General features: G+C 37.6%; 1 protein-coding gene across 1 annotated transcript in view; it reads right to left on the bottom strand.

Annotated features, from left to right (window-relative positions):
- Positions 1–19,235: 19,235 nt before the first annotated feature.
- Positions 19,236–21,635, bottom strand: part of NCKAP1 (NCK associated protein 1) — a 107,423-nt gene continuing 105,023 nt past the window's right edge. The window contains exons 30-31 of the mRNA XM_017867484.1: positions 21,127–21,216; positions 19,236–20,166 (exon numbers count right to left, since the gene is read on the bottom strand). Coding sequence (XP_017722973.1) covers positions 20,050–20,166; positions 21,127–21,216 — 207 coding nt within the window. The 3' untranslated portion in view covers positions 19,236–20,049. The remainder of the gene's footprint in view (positions 20,167–21,126; positions 21,217–21,635) is intronic.

The raw sequence follows: 21,635 nt of genomic DNA, 5'->3' as shown, positions 1-21,635 counted from the left end.
GGGATCCAATTTATTAGCCAAAGTACTAATAGCGGGGTAGCACGAGGAACAGGAAAATTTATTCTGGCATCCAACTCCTTCTTGTTTTATCCATCTGGGACTCCCTCCCCAGTTTAATAACAAAGAAGGAAATGTGGTCACCCCCACCAGGGAATATCACCTTAGAGTCAAATATTTCTTGTATAATATCCTCTCTGTAGAACGCTGGCTCTTAAGCAAAATGCTTTAAAGAAATAAATACGGAAATTTTCTTTTTTGGCTTTAGAAGATTGGTATTCAACCTAAAACATGACAGAAGGCCTAGATGTTGTGCACAAAAAATACAGAAATGAACAATTACTGGTATCTTTCCGTTCTTATTTAAGCTACAGTAGAGTCTCTTTAGAAAAGAGCACATGGAATAGACACATACACATGCTAAAAGGTTCAGTGCAGAGTTCTCACAGGGGAAGATTCATATTTTTAAATTTTCTTGAATCTGGTTTGTGGCACGGAAAAATAGATTGTTTCTTCTTTGCTTTCTGATCTAAAAGTTAGCTTTCTGGTAACAACAATTAAAGAATAACTCAATTTTCTCGTAAATTAGCTGAAAGAAACACATCATTCAGAGCATTGGGTATCTCTCCCTAATCTCCAGCCTCAGAAATTAGAGATTCCTTTAAAAAAAAGAAGTTAAGCTAATGAAACATATTCCTGAAAGATCTAGTTTTTGAGCCATCTATTTTTTTTCTCTTCAAACTAATAAAATACGATAAATCTTTGTTGTCTAATTTGCTCAATGGGAAACCCCATTGCATATAACCTTTCACATGCTCAGTGTCAAATGCCTCTTTTCTCTTCATTTCAATATCACATTTGATTAACTGCTACCTACAGTGCAGACACAAGCTGTTTTTACGAAGAGGTGCTAAATATACAAAACAGGTTATTATTCAGCAGAGGCTATTTAGAAATACGTAACAAAATTTAATTTACTTGTTTCTCCCACAAGAGGCTATTGCAAACACCATAAAATATATTCACTTACAGTCATAAAGGGGGGATTTATTGTACATTTCCTGTTTCCACTGAGGTCTGGTTGTAGTTCCCACAGGTAGACAAAACACTAGAGAATTTTAACTTCCTTTAATAATTGCTCCAACTGACTTTAGCTAATATAGAAGGAAATGGAAACAGGTTTTCAAAAATATGCTTGGACCTGAAAAAATTTGCTTTTAAAGTTTTTTTCTTTTCTCTTTGCTTGTAGCTATATTGTATCTTCTGGATGGTTGGGAGTCTCTGGTTTGTATTTCTAAGTTGGTATTGTATCCTTCAGGTTTTGTTTTGTTTTCAATTGTTAATTGTGAGCTTTCTTTTCCTAAGGAAAAAAAATCAGCTACCTTATTAAATTTTGCATAATATATTGAACTATAGCATCAAAGCTAAATTTCCTAAGCTACATTTTAGATTCTTTTCTCAGCAATGTACACTTAATTTAAAAAAATAAAATAAAAATCCTTTTCCCAAGCACCTCCGTCTAAAGTTACAGCTGTATTTGGTTACTCTTCGGAGAGGGAGGCCGGTTGCCTTTCTTCTTGGCTTCCAAGCCTTGTTTCTGAATCCTTTCCACACACAACTCTTATTTCAAAGAGAAACCCCACCGGGAGACTGGAAGACAAGACTGTGAGAGAAGGAAGTTATGTTAATTCCCCAACCCCAAAGACACCAGTGAGCACTTCAAATTCTTAGGGAGGAAAAAAAAGAAGCTTCCTTCTAGATTGATTAAAAGTTTGGTTATGACACTTGCAAGTTTTCACAGCTCCACCATTGCATCCCTCCTCCCGCACCGCACCAGTCACTTGCTTAGTCACAGATAGTGCTGCTGCTTAAGGAGCCAAGCAAGGCTGATTGTGACCCGTTTCCCTGTGGCAGCCTCAGCCCCAAGGTAATTGAAGACATGACGGCTGTTGATTTTGGCTGAGGCTCAGCAAGGACTTAATGTTTGGGGAAATCAATGTCACCACAGTAGGCCACAACCCAACCAAGTAGCTTCTCCAGCCTTGAGGAGTACTTTCGTCTCTCAAACTTGAAAGATTCCAAAAAAAAAAAAAAAAAAAAAAAAAGGAACAGGAGGCTCTAAGAAACAATTTTTAAAATAATTACACATCTGACAATAAAACAACAGATTCTAATCTTTGTTAATTGGAAGTTACTAATGGAAAAATCTTTCAAGAAGAGATGGTATGTAGAGATTGAAAGAAATCTTTGAAGAGGAAATACAATCTCCTGCAAGCATTCATTCAACAAATATTTTACACGTCATGCAATGCAATTATTCTTAATCTTTTCCCTTCCATTTGACAGTCCGATAAACAATAGAAACTATTTCCCCAGGAAAAAGCACACATGTATATAAATATAAGACCTACGCCAGGTGCAGTGGCTCATGTCTGTAATCCCAGCACTTTGGGAGGCCCAGGTGGGCAGATCACTTGCACCCAGGAGCACAAGACCAGATGAGGCAACATGGTGAGAACCCATCTCTACAAATAAAAACTTAAAAAATAAAAATTAATTGTTGGTGGTGCATGCCTATAGTAACACCTACTTGGGAGGTTGAGTGGGGAGGATCACTTGAGCCCAAGAAGTCAAGGCTGCAGTGAGCCAAGACCATGACATGCACTCCAGTCTGGGGACAGAGAAAGAACCTTTCTCAGGAAAAAAAAAAGAGTAAAACCATAAAAGTAGAATTGACATGGAGAATTTTTTGTTTTGTTTTGTTTTGAGATGGAGTCTCGCTCTGTCGCATAGGCTGGAGTGCAGTGGCCGGATCTCAGCTCACTGCAAGCTCCGCCTCATGGGTTCACGCCATTCTCCTGCCTCAGCCTCCCGAGTAGCTGGGACTACAGGCACCCGCCACCATGCACGGCTAATTTTTTGTATTTTTAGTAGAGATGGGGTTTCACTATGATAGCCAGGATGGTCTCGATCTCCTGACCTCGTGATCTGCCTGCCTCGGCCTCCCAAAGTGCTGGGATTACAGGCGTGAACCACCACACCCGGCCAACATAGGGAATTTTAATCTTGAAAAACTGGATACCGTTCATCTACCTAACTATTTAAAAGTTCTGTATGGCTAAAAAAAGACAAATGATAAGTTTAGAAAACATTTGCCAAATATATGATAGACAAAAACAATTTCATTAATATGTGTACATTTTTGTTAATATGTGACTTCTTACAAGACAATAAACACACAAAAAAGGTGTTCAACCTTAGAGAATACTTTTCATCCATCCAATTGACAGAGCTTAAAAAATTGGATAGTATCCATTGCTGGACTGTGAGGACACAGGGATCATACATTGCAGATGGGAGTGTCAACTAGTACAACTGCTATTTGACAATGTCATATTATTAAAACATGCACTCTTTCACCTAAAGACCATATTTCTGAGACTTTTTCAAGCATATATATTTATCTAAGCGCCCAGATATATATATTTAGATGTTCACTACCGTATTTTAAGAATGTAATCAGACTGTTCAATAGGACACATAACACATTTAGGCTATTTCAAGATAATGGTTTACTTTGACACAACCAAAAGGAATGTAGTAGATCTCTGTGTTTCGATCTGGAAATAGGTTCAATACATATTATGTAAAATTTACCATTTTAGCCATTTTTAAACATACAGTTCTGTGGCATTAAGTACATTCATATTGCTGTGCAACCACCACCATCATCCACTTTCAGAAATTTTTCATCTTCCCCAGCTGAAACTCTGTTCCCATCACACACCTTCTCTTCATTTCCCTCTCCTTGCCAGCCCCTGGCAACCACTATTCTACTTTCTATCAATTTCACTACTTTAGGTACCTAATATAAGAGGAATTGTACAATATCCATTCTTTTGTGGCTGGTTTATTTCACTCAGTATAATGTCTTCAAGGTTTATCCATGTTGTCTCATGTGTCAAAATTTCTTTCCTTTTTAAGGCTGAATAATATGCCACTGTACCTATATATCTCATTTGTTTATTGATTCATTTGTTGATGGATGCTTGGATTTACTGCCTTTTCTTGTATGTTGTTTTATTTGTTTAAGTGAAAAATCACTTTTAAAGTCAAGGTTTCCTTGAGAAGATATTTAGGGCACAGGACACCAAAATGCAAATAAGTCAACTAGAAATGAGAATTTTCTGTGCTCCATTTTGAGTTCGATTTGTAGTTCTCAGAATAGAACAGGGTGCCCAACTCGAGCTGAGGTTCAAAATGAGCTTCTTGGGTACCCCTAAGAAAAGCCCTTCCCTGGAGTCCATTCTCAGCCACTGGTTTAGATAAGGGTCAAATAGCCTCCTGATCCAAAGCCACAAATTCTGTCACATTTGGTGTTCAGACACGTATAACCAAGTCTGTTGGAATGGATGGGGTAGGAATTCAGTGAAGGCCAAAATACAAAAGGAAATGATAGGGTCGCCGACAGAAAGTTTTATTCTAAGGAGTTCAACTGCTGAGCCCCGCAGTTAAGGAGAAACAGTGGTTTCTGCAAAGCTGTGGTAGCTGGCTCTTTAACTGGTTCAGCCTCTGTTATCGTGGTGGCCCGAACGTGCCCTGGAAGCCAAAGGGGTCTGAGTTCAAACTCAAAAGAGCTGCCTTATTAAACTACATCATTTTGGGGTCCAAATAAACCTGCTGGGGGACAACCCTTGCCACCCCACTCAAGCTACAGTTTTTTGATTGAGTAGCAAAGCCAGCATGATTTGTGTTTCTGTATCCAGGCAAATGTACTAAAATTCTTTGAGGGATGAGAGGAAATATTTTTCAGAAGCTTGGAGGTCTGAGTACACATGTGGGGAAAACAGTGATTATACATTGGGCATGAATGTTAATGTATCCTCATATGTGCCCACAACACTTGGAGCCTTGGGAACAAGGAAGTTACACTTCCTTGGCAAAGAAAGTACTTTTCTCCACTGGACCTGCAAAGGGGAATCTCAGCTGTAGGAGAGCCTCTAGGAGAGATCATTCAGGATTCAGAACCTAGGCAGGTGATGCTGTGAGGGCTGCGGCTGTGCTCTGTGCTTCTGTGTACATCGAACGAGACAATGGGCGCGAAAGAGCAACCCTGAAGTTAGTCCATGTTGGGTGGAAAGGGGTCCTCAGCACCCTTACAGGTCATGCATCCTCAAAACCTTTTTTTCTAGGAAATTTCTGGCAATGCAATCTAATTTCTTCACTCCTCATCTTGAGGGGTAAGTGGGCAGACATCAAGAACATTGGCTTGTCAGCAACCTTCAGAGACAGTTACTGAGAAGAAGGTGATTGCTAAGTATTTATAGATGAAAGACTCAACCTGTATTCATGCTCTGATGGTCCAACATTATAACTTGGAAATAAAAATAAAATCCTAAGCCCCCCATCTGACTGAATAGACCCTCTCCTGGCCAAGGGGACTTAAGGGAAACCTTAAAAACTGAGTTCCTGGCCATGATGGGTTGGGAGGTTGGGCACATCTCATTATATCCCCTCCTCACTAACTGCCATTAGGTGTTCTTTCCTAAGAGTTAAACAGAAACCAGCCCTTTGAAAAGACCTGTTGCACCTCTGATTACAACCAACCTCACGACCACCCCTCCCTTTTTGCTCTTTGACAACTGACCAGCATTCCTTCCTGTTAAGGGAGTCCACTGACCATGGAGTGGTTCTGGCCAGTCTAGGCAGGACACAGTGAGGGTTTTTGTGTCCCCTGCTTCACCTTTTGATGTCAGAGGACTGAAAACCCCACCCTCAGATCATGCTAACACCACCAAGTCTTACATAGTGGAGAATTCAAACACATGGGAAGGGTGTTAATTCACAAGACAGCCTATACTATATAAATAAGACCAAAAAATGGCCATCAGTTCGTGACTTTATTAACTTATATAACTAACACGTTTTTTATAGTTATAAACACACTATGTGAAAAAAATTTGAAATATAAACTCTTAAACCATGAAAACATAAGTCAATATTCCATTACTTCAAATATTAAATATTTCTATGAATGGCCATCATGATTTGAAGCTAGCAAAGTCATCAGTTAGGTTTGCTACATCCTTTTTGTTCTCCCAAGCTGTTTGAGCTTTTATGTTAACACCTATACTACTACAATGAGAAAACAGATTGCTGTTGATGGTAATTATTTAAAAAAACAAAACAAACAAAACAGTTTTTAGGAGAAACTTGCCCTTATATACTCCCTTATAATTGCCTCAACAAATTCAAGATGGTTATACTTTTTAAAAAAGTTTTTCATGATTTTATTAGAAAGCAGTAACTGCATTTCCGATAGGCCTTTCTGATAGGTCACTTGAGAATGACTTTTGCATTATTCATGCATTTTCCACAATAGACACTTCATGTCTTTGAATTCTTTTAGTTGAAGTAGGAAATGCAAACAAATCGGCAAATGGACTTAGCCCTTGAAAGCTTACGTCCAGCTGAGTAGTTATGATATCAATCACATCATGAAAAACTCCTTTTACTCAAAAAAACTGCTGAAGTTCAGAGAGTTGTAATTTTTTTTTTCTCAGCATAGGACAGACTGAAAAAGAAAATGAACACCATCTTAAAATATCTTTGGATGTTGGCAAAAATTTAGGGAGCTTTTGATATGAGAAAATATGCTTTTGCCTTTAAGGCAACATGTTGCCCATTACGTATTAATAAATTTGATTCAACAAAGACTTTCTTACCCATTGCTAAAAATCAACCAACTATAAACAGTCACCACAGTTCTGTTTTTGCCAGTGCCAAAATGATTTCCAAATCCTTTCAGCTAAAAAGCCAGCAAAGATCAAAGAGTTTTCACATGAGCTCTCTACATGGCAATGAGATACAAGTGCCATCTTTTAGCACATTATAATAATCCTGTTGTGCAGTACTCCTTTCCAATGACCTGTAAAATTATATATTCAGAAAAGCATTTTCTTAGCTAAAGGGAAAAGTATGAATTAGGAAAGGTACATTTAACAAGTTCAATGATCTATTATAAGTTAATACAGTTTTCCCCCATTCTGTGGAGTTCAGAATTACAAATGCTTGGTTAGCCATAAAAAAAAATGGAATCTGAATGTTAGAGTGCAACCTGACAAAATGATTTATTACTCCTTAGTCATTGAAATAAATACATGTTCTAACCTTTATTGCTTTTCAGTTACTCTGTTATGCATGCCTTGCACCAAATTAAAATATGTGCACTAGCACAATACTATAGCCAGATCTTAAAACCAAAGAAAGATAGAGGAAGGAAGGAAGGAAGGAAGGAAGGAAGGAAGGAAGGAAGGAAGGAAGGAAGGAATGAATGAATTCGGTCAGATGAACTTAAGTGCAATTTCTTTTTTTGCTAATGATATCATACTAATTTTCCAATGCATTCACCTATCCATTGACCATGGTTACTATCATTGAAACTTTCACTTGAGCCTCTGTTCAGTTTTGACATTACCATGTTGAATAGTCATTATTTGTTTTACTGTCTGCCTCCTTCATCAGATGATGAGTAGTGACCCTAGTTTTACAATCAAGATCCAATGTGTAAAGTCTGTTTCCTCTACTATATTATAAGCTCTGTGACATCAAGGACCAAATCTGGTTCATGTACATGCCAAGCATTTAGGACACTATGTCCTGTGTATTCATTGATTCAACAAATATTTATGAGGACTGTTGTGGCTTGAATGTGTCCCCCAAAAGTTCATATGTTGGAAATTTGGTCCCCAGTGCAGCAGTGTTGAGAGGTGGGACTTCTGGGAGGTGATTGGTTCACAAGAGCTCTGTCCTCATGAGTGAATGAATCTACTTCTAGATTAATGGACTGATGGGTGATCGAGGGAGTGGGTTAGTTATCACAAAAGTAAGTCTGTTATAAAAGTCAGTTTGGCTCTCTCTGGTGAATCCCACCCCCACACCATGTGATCCTCTGTGTTACCTCAGGACTCTACAGAGACCCCACTAGCAAGAAGGCCCTCACTAGATGAGAACTCTTGATCTTGTACTTCCCAGCATCTAAAATGGTAAGCAATAAATTTCTTTTCTTTATAAATTACCTAGTCTCAGGCATTCAGCTATAGCAACAGAAAATGAACAAAGACAAGGACCTTCTCTGCACAGGGCCCTTTTGATTGCAAGAAATATAATCTAGTCAAATTAATTAAAATGAAAAGAGTCTGTTTCTTAATTCTCATCCTCTCGTGCTTCTTTGCTTCTCTGTGTGCATCTGCCCCAGTCTTTTTTCCTGATCAGCACTCTCTGATGCTCTGTCCCCATAGCCTGTGGAAATACAGGAAACTTCACAATGGTGCACAGTCCGTACTCCATGAAACTTTCTGCTTAAGTAGCCACCACAACCCTCAGCCTCTTGATTCTAACTTAGTGAGAAAAGTCTGGTAAGAATCCACCATTTACAAGCCATTGGACTAACTCCCCTTGGATCAGTTTTCTTCCCTCATTTAATCAGTTGTAGCCAGGGAGAAGTCATATATTGGGATCAGAGTGTGCACTCACAGAAGGAACTCCCATTAGCAGTATCTCCCCTTAAATGAAGTTATAGGTAGGGCAGGTAATTGTAGACAAGACTAGTTAAACTGTTTTTAGTTAGCTTTGTTTTGTATTTTATCATTCTGTCCTCAGTATTTAGCACGTAGTAGGTATTTTAAAAACTGTATTCATTGAACTGATGTTAGGATATAACATAATATATTATTTCCAACTTTTATAGTTTATGTGAAATGGGGAAGGCAAGTGGAGAGGCTGATGTTTTGGACTCTGGACAGATATAATACATGCCTGCTGCCAGGATGAATAGATTTAAAGCTGGCAATTTGTATTTCTTTTAACTTTCCTATTCGAGCATTCTTTTAAAATGAAAACTCTTAGCATATCAAGCTTTAAAAATAACCAATTTAAACAATTAAAAGAGGAAATGGAGATACGCTAGTATATAATTTATATGGAATCCATTGCCCACTATAACCATTTTTGAGGACACTCTGCATTTTAGAAGTGCCACAATAGCATATTCTCTCCTTTTCTGATTCCCTTTAAAACTTAAGTCACTTAGAATGACATGAGGGGTTCTATTACTAATTTGAAGAGTAAAAAGCAAGGGAACAAATTCCCCTCTAATAAATTATCCCCACAGAAAATATGCTTAGAGGTGGGAAAGCCTGATGGCTAGACCGACACTGCAGAGTTCCATTGGTAGAGATGCACTTTGTGTAATATTGGGAGCAAGTAATGAGAAAAAATTCTCTTTGTTCTTGTGGAGGGATGCTTTGGGTGCTCATAGGAGCATTGACTACCTTCTCCATCCCTTCCCTTTAAATAAATCAGATTTTGTAAACAGTGAAAAAACCAAGAGCAGATGTGATCATTTAAGCTAGGAATGCAGCCACACCAGGTGTCAGAGCATGTTGTGAGCACCTCTACCTGGGTGTTCCCCCTAGGGCTACAGCTGCTCTCAAGGTCACTTCCTCTCCCACAGACAGGCAGTGAAACTCATTCTGAGGACTCACCTTCTGTACACACTTTCAGGAACTTCTACTTTCAAAGGTACCATGAAGTTAATAATTGAAGCAAAGCAGATTTCTAGAATAGGCTTCACATAGGGTGGCTTGCAGCATTTAGAAGCTTTTCTCTAGACACCACACCTATTTTCCAACTGTAATATTCTGTATAGAATGCAAATGTTCAGACTTTGCTTTTCAAAAAGGTTGTATGGTTCACAGCTGAAGAGAGAATAGTTGAGAGTTGAGTGATCTATCCTTCAAACCAGAGGCATGATATTCCTTCACTTACCAGCAACCCTTGGACCTCTGCAAGGATGTGACAGGAACAGCAGAACTCACTAGAGCAGGCATCAGCTGCTCCCTCTAGTCACTTTCTGGGTGCTGTGACCTCCAGCAGCAGAGGCATTCATTCTCCAAGGGTGTTCTGTGAGCCTTATTGGTCCTCCCTGTATGATCAGCTGCCAAAGAATTGCCAGTGCAATCTTGAGACTAGATGAGGAGTTACACTGACAGGATAAAATTTCAAGGCTTGCTAATCTTTGTGCATGATGACATGAGATCATCAGACCAGCTTGACTATGGGAGGCATTTCTGTAAAGGGGTAAGATTACAGTTAAGTGGCTCACAGCTCTTGTCTTTTCTATGAAGTACTGACTCTAGCTAGGGATGAGTCACCAGAATAAAATGATCATTTATTTCAGGACAATGACCTGAGTAGTCACTTTGAAATTTCTCTGATGGCCTCTCTTCTTTGCTCTTGGCTTTTCACTTACATTTTCATTACATTTAAAATAATTAAAATTATTTTTTCTGCTATGTGGAATGCCTTTTGATCTATTGCCAATGCTTTCACCTTTTGTCTATTTATACAAGGGGCTCAGATTCTGCATCTTCTCCCCCTGACATCCCAGACAAGTGATTTGTCTCAATGGGAGAAATCTTTGAAACCATGTTTTTGGGGCAGTTTCCTCTCCTTCCCTGTCTCCCCCGTTCCTGCTCCTTCTCCCTCTCCCTCTGCCATGTAAGAAGTACCTTGCTTCCCCTTCGCCTTCTGTCAAAAAAAACAAAAAAAACAAAAAAAAAAAAGAAAGAAAGAAACATGTCTTTGTGTTATCATTGAGTTGCTGCTATTACAGGTGTAGAAATCCCCAGCTGCCTGTATCTCTGATGCTTCTCCATAGGAACAAAATGAAATAGAACCACTTGTTCCCAACATGAAGCTAAGGGCATCTGTACCAATGGAGGTCTGTGGCATCTGTCTAGCCACTGGCCTTTCCAACCTCAAAGTCAGATTCTGAGAGTTACACAGGGTAGGAAATTTGAATAAACAGACAGAAAGATGAAATAAAACTAGACGTTGACTTCAAGGCAGTCCCCGAATCAAAGGAGACAGAGATAATAATAATTACATTATGATTCAATATGTACTATAATAAAGGCATTTATAAGGTTTAGAAGAAACAGGACGGTGTGGTAAGGAAAGGGAAAGTGATGTTTGAGCTTACTGTTTACATTATGATCAGGAGTTTGCCAGCCAGAATAAGAGAACATTCCATTCCAGAGATAGGAAACAGCATGTGGAAAAGCACAGAAGCTTCCAAGAGCAACTGTCGCAATTGTTCTGGATACTGCAGTAACATTTGAAAATACAAGCTTTACATCTTATACATTTTTGTGTATAGTATATACAAATATAGTATAACATACATATAGTATAGAGCAGTATTAAAATTAATTTTAGCATTGTTGCCTGTTAAAGTTACATGAAGAAGAAAACAATCTCTCCCATTTAAGATAAAGCCTCCGATCAGAGCTAGAAAATAGACTAACACAAAAATGTCATATTTTCATGAATGGAAGCTCTGATATTATAATACTTATAAAAAACATGAAAAAACTCTTTGAAGGCAATTTTATAAGTCAAACCAAATAGCCTAATAATACTGGAGAAACTACCACCATTTACACTGAATGCCTACTTTGTGGCAGCCTCTTCTTCCCCATCAGTTTACATGCACAATCTTATTTTAATGCTTATAATAGCCCTTTAAAGTAGGTATTATCCACATTCTACACTTAGGGAAACAAACTTGGAGAAGTTAAGTAATTTGTCTATAAGTGACAGAGCTGGGATTCAAACCCGATTTGTCTGATGCCGTGGCATCATACTTCAACTCATATCCACCCCCAAAATCCTACCAGGAACCAGTAGCTGTTTATTATTATGAAAAGTATGACTGCATAAATATAAGATCAGCATATATGCGGCAACATAGCACCGTAGAAGGAACACTATATGAGCCAAGAATCAAGCAGTCAACCTTCTAGTCCCCACACATCGCCACATATGTTAATTTGGTTAAATTATCTAACTCTTGAGTAGGTTGAACCAGATAATCTCTAAGGCTCTTCCAGCTACAAATGACTAAAATGCTCTGTTATTACAATCATTGATACATAATAGGTTGCCCATTCAAGAATTACCTATTATCTTGAAAATGAGTTCATCTTTCATAAAGGCAGGATTAATCAATCACATTTAGAGAGCTCTTGGAACTAACTTTAATATTAGACCAAGTGTTATATGTTCCAGTGTAGGATCTCACTTCAACAGCTGCGTTATCTTCAGAAAATAGTAAAAACCATTTTTGTTGACATAGAGAGTAAGTACTGTGTGAGCTTGAGATTTAAAACTAAAACAAATATTTTTAAAATTCACAAATATGTGACATACTATCTACTATATATGTGTGATAAGACAGACTAGGAAATAAATTTGATTTATTAGAGATTAATCTGAGCAGGATCAGAGAGAAAAAGTAAAGAAGCAAAGAAGCAACTTAGGACCATGAAGGACAGAAAGTAGACATCGTGTCCCCAAGCCCACAGTCATGTACCCAGGAAATGATTTTTAGTGCTTTGGAAAAGAATATGATACAGTAGAAAAAATATGGGCTAGAAATCCAAGAACCTTAGGTTTTAATCTCAGCACTGTCACTCAAACTCAAAAATTTTATGACACTGGGGCAAGGAATTTAATGTTTTATGAGCTGGTTTCCACATTCGTTTACAATTGAGAAAACAATCCCCACTGAGTAATTTGGTTGTGCAGTTTAAATGAAGTAATGGATATGAAAATGTCCAGTATCAAGAGTAGCATAATGTAAGCCCTCACTGTTATTTTTTTGTCCCTCATTGTTAATATAAAGCAGTTTCAAATGCTACTGGATAGAATTTGATCCAGCAATCCTACTACTGGGTATCTACCCAAAGGAAGTCAATATATTAAAAAAAAAAATCTGCATGTGTATATTTATTGCAGCATAATTCGTAATTGCAAAGATAATGGAACCAACCTAAGTGCCCACTGACCAATGAGTGGACAAAGAAAGTGTGGTATATATACACACCATGGAATACTATTCAGCCATAAAAAAGAATGCCTTTTTGCAGCAACTTTGATGGAGCTAGAGGCCATTATTCTAAGCAAAGTAACTCAGGAACAGAAAACCAAATATTTTATGTTCTCACTTATAAGTGGGAGCTAAGCATGTGTATGCAAAGGCGTACAGAGTGATATCATGGACTTTGGAGACTCAGAAGTGGCAGGATGGGAGCGGGTCTAGGGATAAAAAAACTATGTATTGGGTACAATGCATACTACCTGGGTGACAGGTACACTAAAACCTCAGACTTCACCAGAATATGATTCATCTATGTAAATAAAAACCTACTGTACCCCAAAAGCTATTCAAATTTTTAAAAAGTAATTTAAAAAAGTCATTGGATAGAAAAGTACACACTCACACTTGAGAGATCTGAGACACAGTTTAATGATAAGAACACAGCTCTGGGGCCAGACTTAAATGTTGGCCTCTGCTACTTCCTTGTAGTGTGAGTTTGTAAAAACTGCTTTGTCTTTCCTGAGCTTCAGTTTCCGTATCAATAAATGGGGGTCACTATGATATAGGATTACTGTGAAGACTAAACAAGCAATATTAGAGGTTTGAATTAGAGAAAACCTAACAGAGTATCTGGTACACAATGGGCTTTCAATAAACATTAGCTCTCATTATTACTCTAGTCAGCATTTTTGGCTTGATAAAACCAACTATCCGTCAAGGTCAAATTTTCCCCTCCTAGCCATCACAAGTTCTGCCAGCTGGGCCTTGCTTCAGACTGCAAAGACCCTTGTACATTTTGGCTGAAGGCAAGAATTCAGAATGAACTGACATTCAGCATCAACCTGTAAAGCTGTGTACTACCTGCTCCTCAGCTTCAGCTTCAACCGTTGCAAGATCTAACAGCTAAATGGTTAAATGACTACCTACTTCAATATGCTTTCTGGCAGCCAGAATTTGCATGCAATCAATGACCATGTGACTACATAATTTATGGTCATACCTAATTAGTATGGCATTCTGATTATTAACTGGATATTTCCTCTCAAATAAGCATTCTATATATAACTTGGAGTGAAACTATGTGTTTTATACATTGAATGCTATCCATCAGTTCAAGGGTGAATATGCCTTCAGAATGCAAGTGTTTATTCTTTTTTTAAAAATATATTATTATTTTTTGAGATAGAGTCTTGTTCTGTTGCCCAGGCTGGAGTACAGTGGCATGATCTCAGCTCACTGCAACCTCCGTCTCCTGGGTTCAAGCAATTCTCCTGCCTCAGCCTCCTGAGTAGCTGGGCTTACAGACATCAGCCATGAAGCCCGGCTAATTTTTGTATTTTTAGTAGTGACGGGGTTTCATCATGTTGGCCAGGCTGGTCTCAATCTCCTGACCTCAGGTGATCCACCCACCTTGGCCTCCCAAAGTGCTGGGATCACAGAAGTGAGCAACTGTGCCTGGCCTTAATTGAGAATGGCTCTCGCTCTGTCACCTAGGCTGGAGTGCACTGGTATAATCACGGCTCACTGCAGCCTTGAATCCCCACCCCCAACCCTCCCCTTGGGCTCAAGCAATCCTGCCCCCTCAGCTTCTCAAGTTGCTGGGACTACAGCTGCATACAATTACACCCAGCTTTTTCATTTTTGTATTTTGTTTGTAGAGATGGGGTTTAGACATATTGCCCAGGCTGATCTTGAACTTCTGGGCTCAAATGATTCCTCCTGCTCGGCCTCTCAAAGTTTTGGGATTACAGGCGTGAACCACTGTGCCTGGCCACCAGTACTTCTTACATAATACTTGCTGTAGAGAATCTCTTTCTACTCAAGGGAAGATGCTAAAACTGGTGTTCATGCAATTAAAGACGATATGAACAGAGACATTCAGAAGCAATACTGTCATCTTGAGAGCCAATTACATCATTCCAGTGTCACATTTCTAGAACCAAAATGAGCCCGTGTCGGCTGCTATAACAAAATGCCTTAGTCTGGGTGGTTTATAAAGTTTATAAGCAAGAACTGTGAATAATAAATTTGTTATTATAAAAAAACTTCTTACAGTTCTGGAGGCTGGGAAGCCAATCAGTGTGCTGGCATATTTGGTGTTTGCAGAGGGTCTGCTTTCTGGTTCTTAAATAGTGGCTTCTTGCTTTGTCCTCACATGGTGGTTGGGGCAGGTGGGCTGTCTGGGGCCCCTTTTATGAGGGCATTAATCCCATTCATGAAGGCTCCACTCTCATGACCTAATCACCTCCCAAAGGCCCCACATCCTGTCACACTGATGATCAGATTTCAACATATGAATTTTGTGGCCAGGGGGACACGAACATTCAGACCACAGCACAAAGGTTAGGGACAATTTCTTAAGTAATTGTGTGATGCAGTAAACACATGCAAAAAAATATCAGACATATAGTGCACAGAGTTTTAGTCTGTGAGTATGCTTCAGTGAAATTATATCACCACTGACCACAAATCTTCAAATCCGAAAGGTGAAAAAATACTTTTAGTTACTAATGGAGAAAAAACAAATATAATTTGGTTGCAACCTCATAAGTTGCTTCCTGTTCTATAATTTAAAATAACTACTATCTTAAATTAGTAGTTTAATGAGAGCAATTTAGCACCTGATAAGGCTGAGAAATTGATTCTGCACTGCACTAAATTAAAAAAAATGAGCTTTAATAAAATTACAGTAATTTTTAAATATGATTTCCTACTTATTCATGGATTTTAGAAGCTTATTTTATGATGGTAATCTTCGGTTTAGGTCTTAGCCAAATAATTTCAAGCCTTAGCCGTAGGCATTTGGTCAGTATGTGTATTTAAGTGTACTATGAATGTGACTCAGCCACATATTACAACTGAGACAAGGCAATCACCAAGGTCACATACCTAATACAGCTCCATCTCCACGCCACCCATTTACCAACTTTGTGGCCCTCATGTAAGAGGTGACCAAGATGCACCTGCACCAAGAGCACCAAGAGGATTGTCTCAATCCTTAAGAGAAAGAAGGTAAGGGCTGGGGATGAGGGGTGCACTTAAACCAGAAATGAGACATGGCCCTCTGTGGCTAGGATCCTGACTTCAGATTGCTAATTTATCCCATTTTACTTAGGCCAAAATGACAGGCTGAACACTTTCATTGGAAATGAAACATTCCAGAGTTAGATAGGTTTACTCTGGACAGTCAAGGACAACAATGTGTATGTTGTTTGGTTCATGCAAAAATGAAAGAAATTTTAATACACTTAAAGTTACTTTCCACTCTGAAAATAATACCAAAGCAGAGTCAATAAATATTAAATTTCCTTCCAATTCCACAGGACCAATTAACTAAAACATAATTTTGTACTAAAGAATAAAAAATTTAAAATTTCAAATACTTTTCCCAAAGGCAGAGGTCATGGCAAATCTTCAGAGAAAGAGAACATACTGTCTATTTGAAAATTCAGGTTCAAGCCTTCAAAAGAAATGATGGTTCATGCTGTCAGTTCAAGTGACTACAAAGAAGAAATGAAAGAAAGGTGTAAGGAGTCACTACTTTAAGGATTATTCACAAAAGTCTTAGGAATAACACAGCTGAAGTCTCAGAAAGGCAAGTCATTATAAAAGAATTGGCATGGATCATGTACTAAATTAATCAGTAGGTTACAGTTCACTACCTTATAGAATTTGGGCTTCATTTAGAAGGCCTGATGGTATACAACAGACTTTACATTTTCACATTAATGCAAGAGCCTATCAGTGAATTCATGTTCATTTCCTTTATTAACTAGCCTATATTAGATTTGATTTGTGAACTCTGGCTAGATAAGCAAAGAAGAAAGCAAGCAAGCAAGCAAGTGATCAGAAGCTAGCTCCTAGAGGGACCTTGAGCACTCCTCGTGACAGAGACACAGATGACACACTTCTAACTTCTCAAACATGCCAAGTTTGTGCTTGCCTTCTGGGTCTTTGCCTTTACTATTCCTCCCCTCAGCCCACTTGTGGTTCCTTCTAATCCTTCATGTACCAGCTCAAATGTGTTCTTACACAGATGACACTTTCTAAAGTAGTTTCTCCACTGCCTCCCCACATCATCCTGTATACTTTCCTGTCACTATCATAAGTTTGCTCATGGCTGGGGGTGGTGGCTCATGCCTGTAATCCCAGCACTTTGGGAGGCCGAGGTGGGTGGATCACCTGAGGTCAGGAGTTTGAGACCAGCCTGGCCAACATAACCCCATCTCTACTAAAAATACCAAAAATTAGCCGGGCGTAGTGGCAGGCACCTGTAATCTCAGCTACTCAGGAGGCTGAGATGGGAGAATTGCCTGAGGCCAGGAGGCGGAGGTTGCAGTGAGCCGAGATCACGCCATTGCCCATTTCCTGGGCAACAAGAGCGAAACTCCATCTCAAAAAAAAGGAAGCAGCTGGTTCGTTTATTGTATACCATCATGAAAATCCAAGCTCAACTATAAAAGGGTCACCTTTTTGCTCACCATTACATCCAGGCATCTAAAATACTTGCTTAAATAAATGAATGAAAAAGCAGTAGAAAGGAAGCAATTTTACTTCTGAAAAATTATTCTAAAAAACTACACATCAAGTTTACCAAGATAGAGATATACATTTATAATAATGAAAAGAAATTGCCTAAATATCTATCCAATCTATCCAAATGAGTATTTTCTCTCTCTTTTTTTTTTTTTTTTTCTTTTGAGACAGTCTCATTCTGTCACTCAGGCTGGAGTGCAGTGGTGTCATCTCAGCTCACTGCAACCTCCTCCTTCCTGGTTCAAACAATTCTCCCGCCTCAGCCTCCCATGTAGCTGGATGATAGGTGTGCACCATCACACCTGGGTAATTTTTGTATTTTTAGTAGTGTCGGGGTTTTGCCATGTTGGCCAGGCTGGTGTTGAACTCCTGGCCTCAAGTGATCCATCCGCCTTGGCCTCCCAAAGTGCTGAAATTATAGGAGTGTGCCACTATGCCTGGCCATGATATTGCTAAATTAGTTATGGTATCTATAGAGGTATCAAAAAGAATATCAAAGACATTTTTTCTACTATTGAGTGAAATAAGCAGATTACAGGCCAGTAAGTACGGTATGATCACATTAATGTAGAGAAAACAACAAAAATAGTATGTTGTTGTATAAGTTTAGAAGAAAATAAAACAAACAAGATATTAAAATAGTAGCTGTCAATTTACTTTTAACTTTTCCTCCAAGTTACCTCTGCCACGCCTCCTCCCCCACCTTTGCTGTATGAGAAAAAATTTGGACAAGAACAACTTCAGGTGACTACAAAGGAGTGATTTTTTTTCTCAGCCTAGCTGTGGTAAAGAATGCCTTATTTTCATCCTTATGCCCTTTCACATATGATTCCAAAGTGTACATATCCAAATGCCTACTTTACCTCTCAAGATATCATTGCCAACAAAGTTATTATCCCTCTAAGATCCTAGTATTTCAAAACAAACAGCATTAAATCTTAGTTTTGACTGTTTACTGTGTAAATCAGACTATTTCAGGTCTGAACTACGCCATTTTAAAATTTCCCTTTTAAAAAATTCTTTATGGAACAACTACCATTTTTCAACAGATAGTGATAACTACTCCCTACTTTAAATACAGGCTGGACAAATCATACACAAAACAACAGTATAATCTTGTAGTACTTCAATTTCATTCTACTCTCTACGTTTGAAGAAAGAAAAGCATTATAACTGAGTTCACAGCAGCTTTGTTTTATCTTAACACAAGTTACCAGTGTATACATAAGAAACTGTGAACAACAGAAGTTGTTTATGATATTCAGATACAAAGCTGTTGAGAAAGTCTCAACAATGCCAAAGAGCAAAACATCTGGTTAGTTTTCAAACTAAGTGAGCTGCTTTGCCCTCCATGCCAACTATTAAGCAATAGGCCCTTGATGTCTTTCCCATTCATTACTGACAAACGTAGCAGTTCTCAACATTCTCACTAGTCCCGTAATCACTCAATTTTTTTTCCCTTTTCTTTTAAATAACTCTATCTGGTTACAGATAAAATGAGCAAGTTGACAGCACACAAGTTTTCTTTAAGTTCTTAATTTTTAAGAAGTACTGTGTAATTTTATTTTCTAATTTTGGTATTTTTTTCAATAAAATGTTTTTCAAAACATTTAAACAAATCACGTAATAGCTGACCTGGTATCGAATGCTGTACTTAGACATTCCTAAACCATTATTTTTTATATTTTAAACTAAGTTTAAACAAAAACTTTGTTATTATAGAATGAATATCCAAGGATCTTGAAGAAATCATTCAAAGTGTGATACAGTCTAGTGTTTATTTTATGTTATGGCAGGTACACTTGAATTTCAAAAATTTAAAACATATATAAAAAGTGGTTAGGGACTAACATTTGTATCAACAGTTGATAAATGTCTAAGATTGTTTATTATACAGCAGGGTACAATGGTAGTGCTAATGCCAACAGGGCACCATGGAAGTTAGTCTAAAAATTATCCCTAGGCTTTATACAAGCAACAACATATGCTGCTGTTTTTAGAATGTTGGGAAATGATCTGCTTCTAATATTAAGCAGTTCTTTAACATTTTAAAATGTTATACAGTGTTATAGTATTTAGTTTGGCAAATGTTTCAAAATAAAGTAGAAATGTATTCATAACATCACAGAAATGCACATCCAATTTTGTTTTCAATAAGAACCATAGGTACAGATCAGAACTCTTCCCTATATGAAATAATTTACACACAGATGAATGCTATAATATCACTATCTAAAATAATCACTAAATACAATTCTTTTTCAGAAATAAACAAGCAAAGATTTTTTTCATTATCAAATATCAAAAACATGTTGATAATGTATGTTGTTCAAATAAATGATACTCTAAAATTATAGGAATAATCTCAGTGAATTCAGTGAATGTGCAACCTAAATCAACCAAGTATACTGTAGTACAACCATATTAAGAAACCAATGATCAGAAAATACAACCGTATGAAAGAAATTTATAATCCACAAAACTTTTTCAGGCCTTAAGGTAAAATAGTTCCACAGTCTACAGGTAAAACCAAGGCAACAAAAATGCGTGCTTGTCTTGAATAAGTAGGTATTTTATGCAGAAGATGTAACACTTTGTTTGTAGACAGCATGGTATGCATTTCTCAGCAAGACATAAGGAAAACAAGATTCCAAAAGATCCATTGTAAGGAATGGGGATTCTTGTACAATCTGAAAAATTCAAAAAATGCATCAAAACTCAAGTTATTTATAATGGGAACATTTATTGACAACCAGTAAGGCAGAATTTCTATATTGTTCTTATTAGAAATAGATACATGTTATTTTCCTTTTACTTAATCTAAAATGTAAATGTGCCACAGTGAATATATATCAAAATGTTTAAAAAATGCTACTTTTCAATTACAATATTTAATCAACAGGAATATACTGAGCACTTTCATTTTCCTCACTGATACACTAGAAATAAAAGACAATACAAAAATATTTAAAATATGGTCCATACCACCAACACTACCTGGCAATCCAAGACTAAGCTAGGAAGCAAAACCAAACATAAAACCAACTATAATTAAATGGAAAGCTGTAAATTCTATAGGAATTCAAAGCAGAAGAAAAATTAACGCAGGCCAAAGTAATCAGGAAAGACTATCTGGAAAAAGATTTGAAGTGTGGGGTGTGCTGAATCATTAGGATAAATCCGATTTCTGCAGGTAAGGAAAATGACTCTAAGTGAGGAAAGAGCCACGTGGTAGAAACAAGCAAGAGCCGGTTCACAGACACTGCAGAGAGGGAAGTGACTAGGCACAGAAAATTATAAGAAACGGGCAGAACAGAGTCAGAATGTAGAAAACTCAGAAAACTGAAGAGAGCTGACGCCAATACACTAGAAAAATACAAGGCCTAAGTGTTTTCCAACAGGTTGAAAAGCTGTTCATAAAAGAATACCCATATAGTTAATGCTAACCTTTGATTTTGTTATTTTCTGATATTACTGAAATGATAAAATGAGTGATGTCAGTTTTTCTCTGCAAATTTTAGAAAGGTGTGGCTTATGTGAAGTAAACAAAAGGGATCAAAAAAAGTATTAAATGACTAAAATGCCAAGAAAAGACTCTCAGGAATGACTGGAACTCTTTTATTGTTAGTAAAAATTAAAATGAGACTTACCATATCTAGCAGTAAATAAACTGATTCTCTATTTCTCGTTGTAGTTTTATCTGTCTCCTGGCCAATTTTCAGTAGACTGGAGGACGCAAGCTTAAAAGTATACATACACATAAAGTGAGTTAATAAAAGGTTCATCAGTTACTTATTTTAGGTATGCTTCAACTTCCAACACATTTCAATCATTCAGTGCTAAATATAAAATAATGAGCAATTAAATAACAAATAAAACGAGCTTAGATACCACCCTACATTCAAGCAGTAATTTAGAGAGTAATTAAGGCACAAAGAGACACTAATGTAATAAATGTAATCAAATATTCTTATTGGTCTTTAAAACTGATTTTTTTCAGAACAAGTCTGTTTTTAAATATGATTCAAATTATTTTCTCTTATCCCCTCATCTATTCTGACTATATTTCTTAGTTCCCAAGGAAGAAGACAGTTTCACACTGGATCTGACTTCACAGAAACACTGTAAGACTAAGACATTAAACCCTGAGTGAAGGAAT

The sequence above is a fragment of the Rhinopithecus bieti genome, unplaced genomic scaffold (assembly GCF_001698545.2).
Source record: "Rhinopithecus bieti isolate Rb0 unplaced genomic scaffold, ASM169854v2 scaffold_3041, whole genome shotgun sequence".
In the NCBI taxonomy this organism is placed as follows: domain Eukaryota; kingdom Metazoa; phylum Chordata; class Mammalia; order Primates; family Cercopithecidae; genus Rhinopithecus; species Rhinopithecus bieti.
Note: the sequence above shows the minus strand (reverse complement) of the source record. Positions and strands in the feature narration are given on the sequence as shown.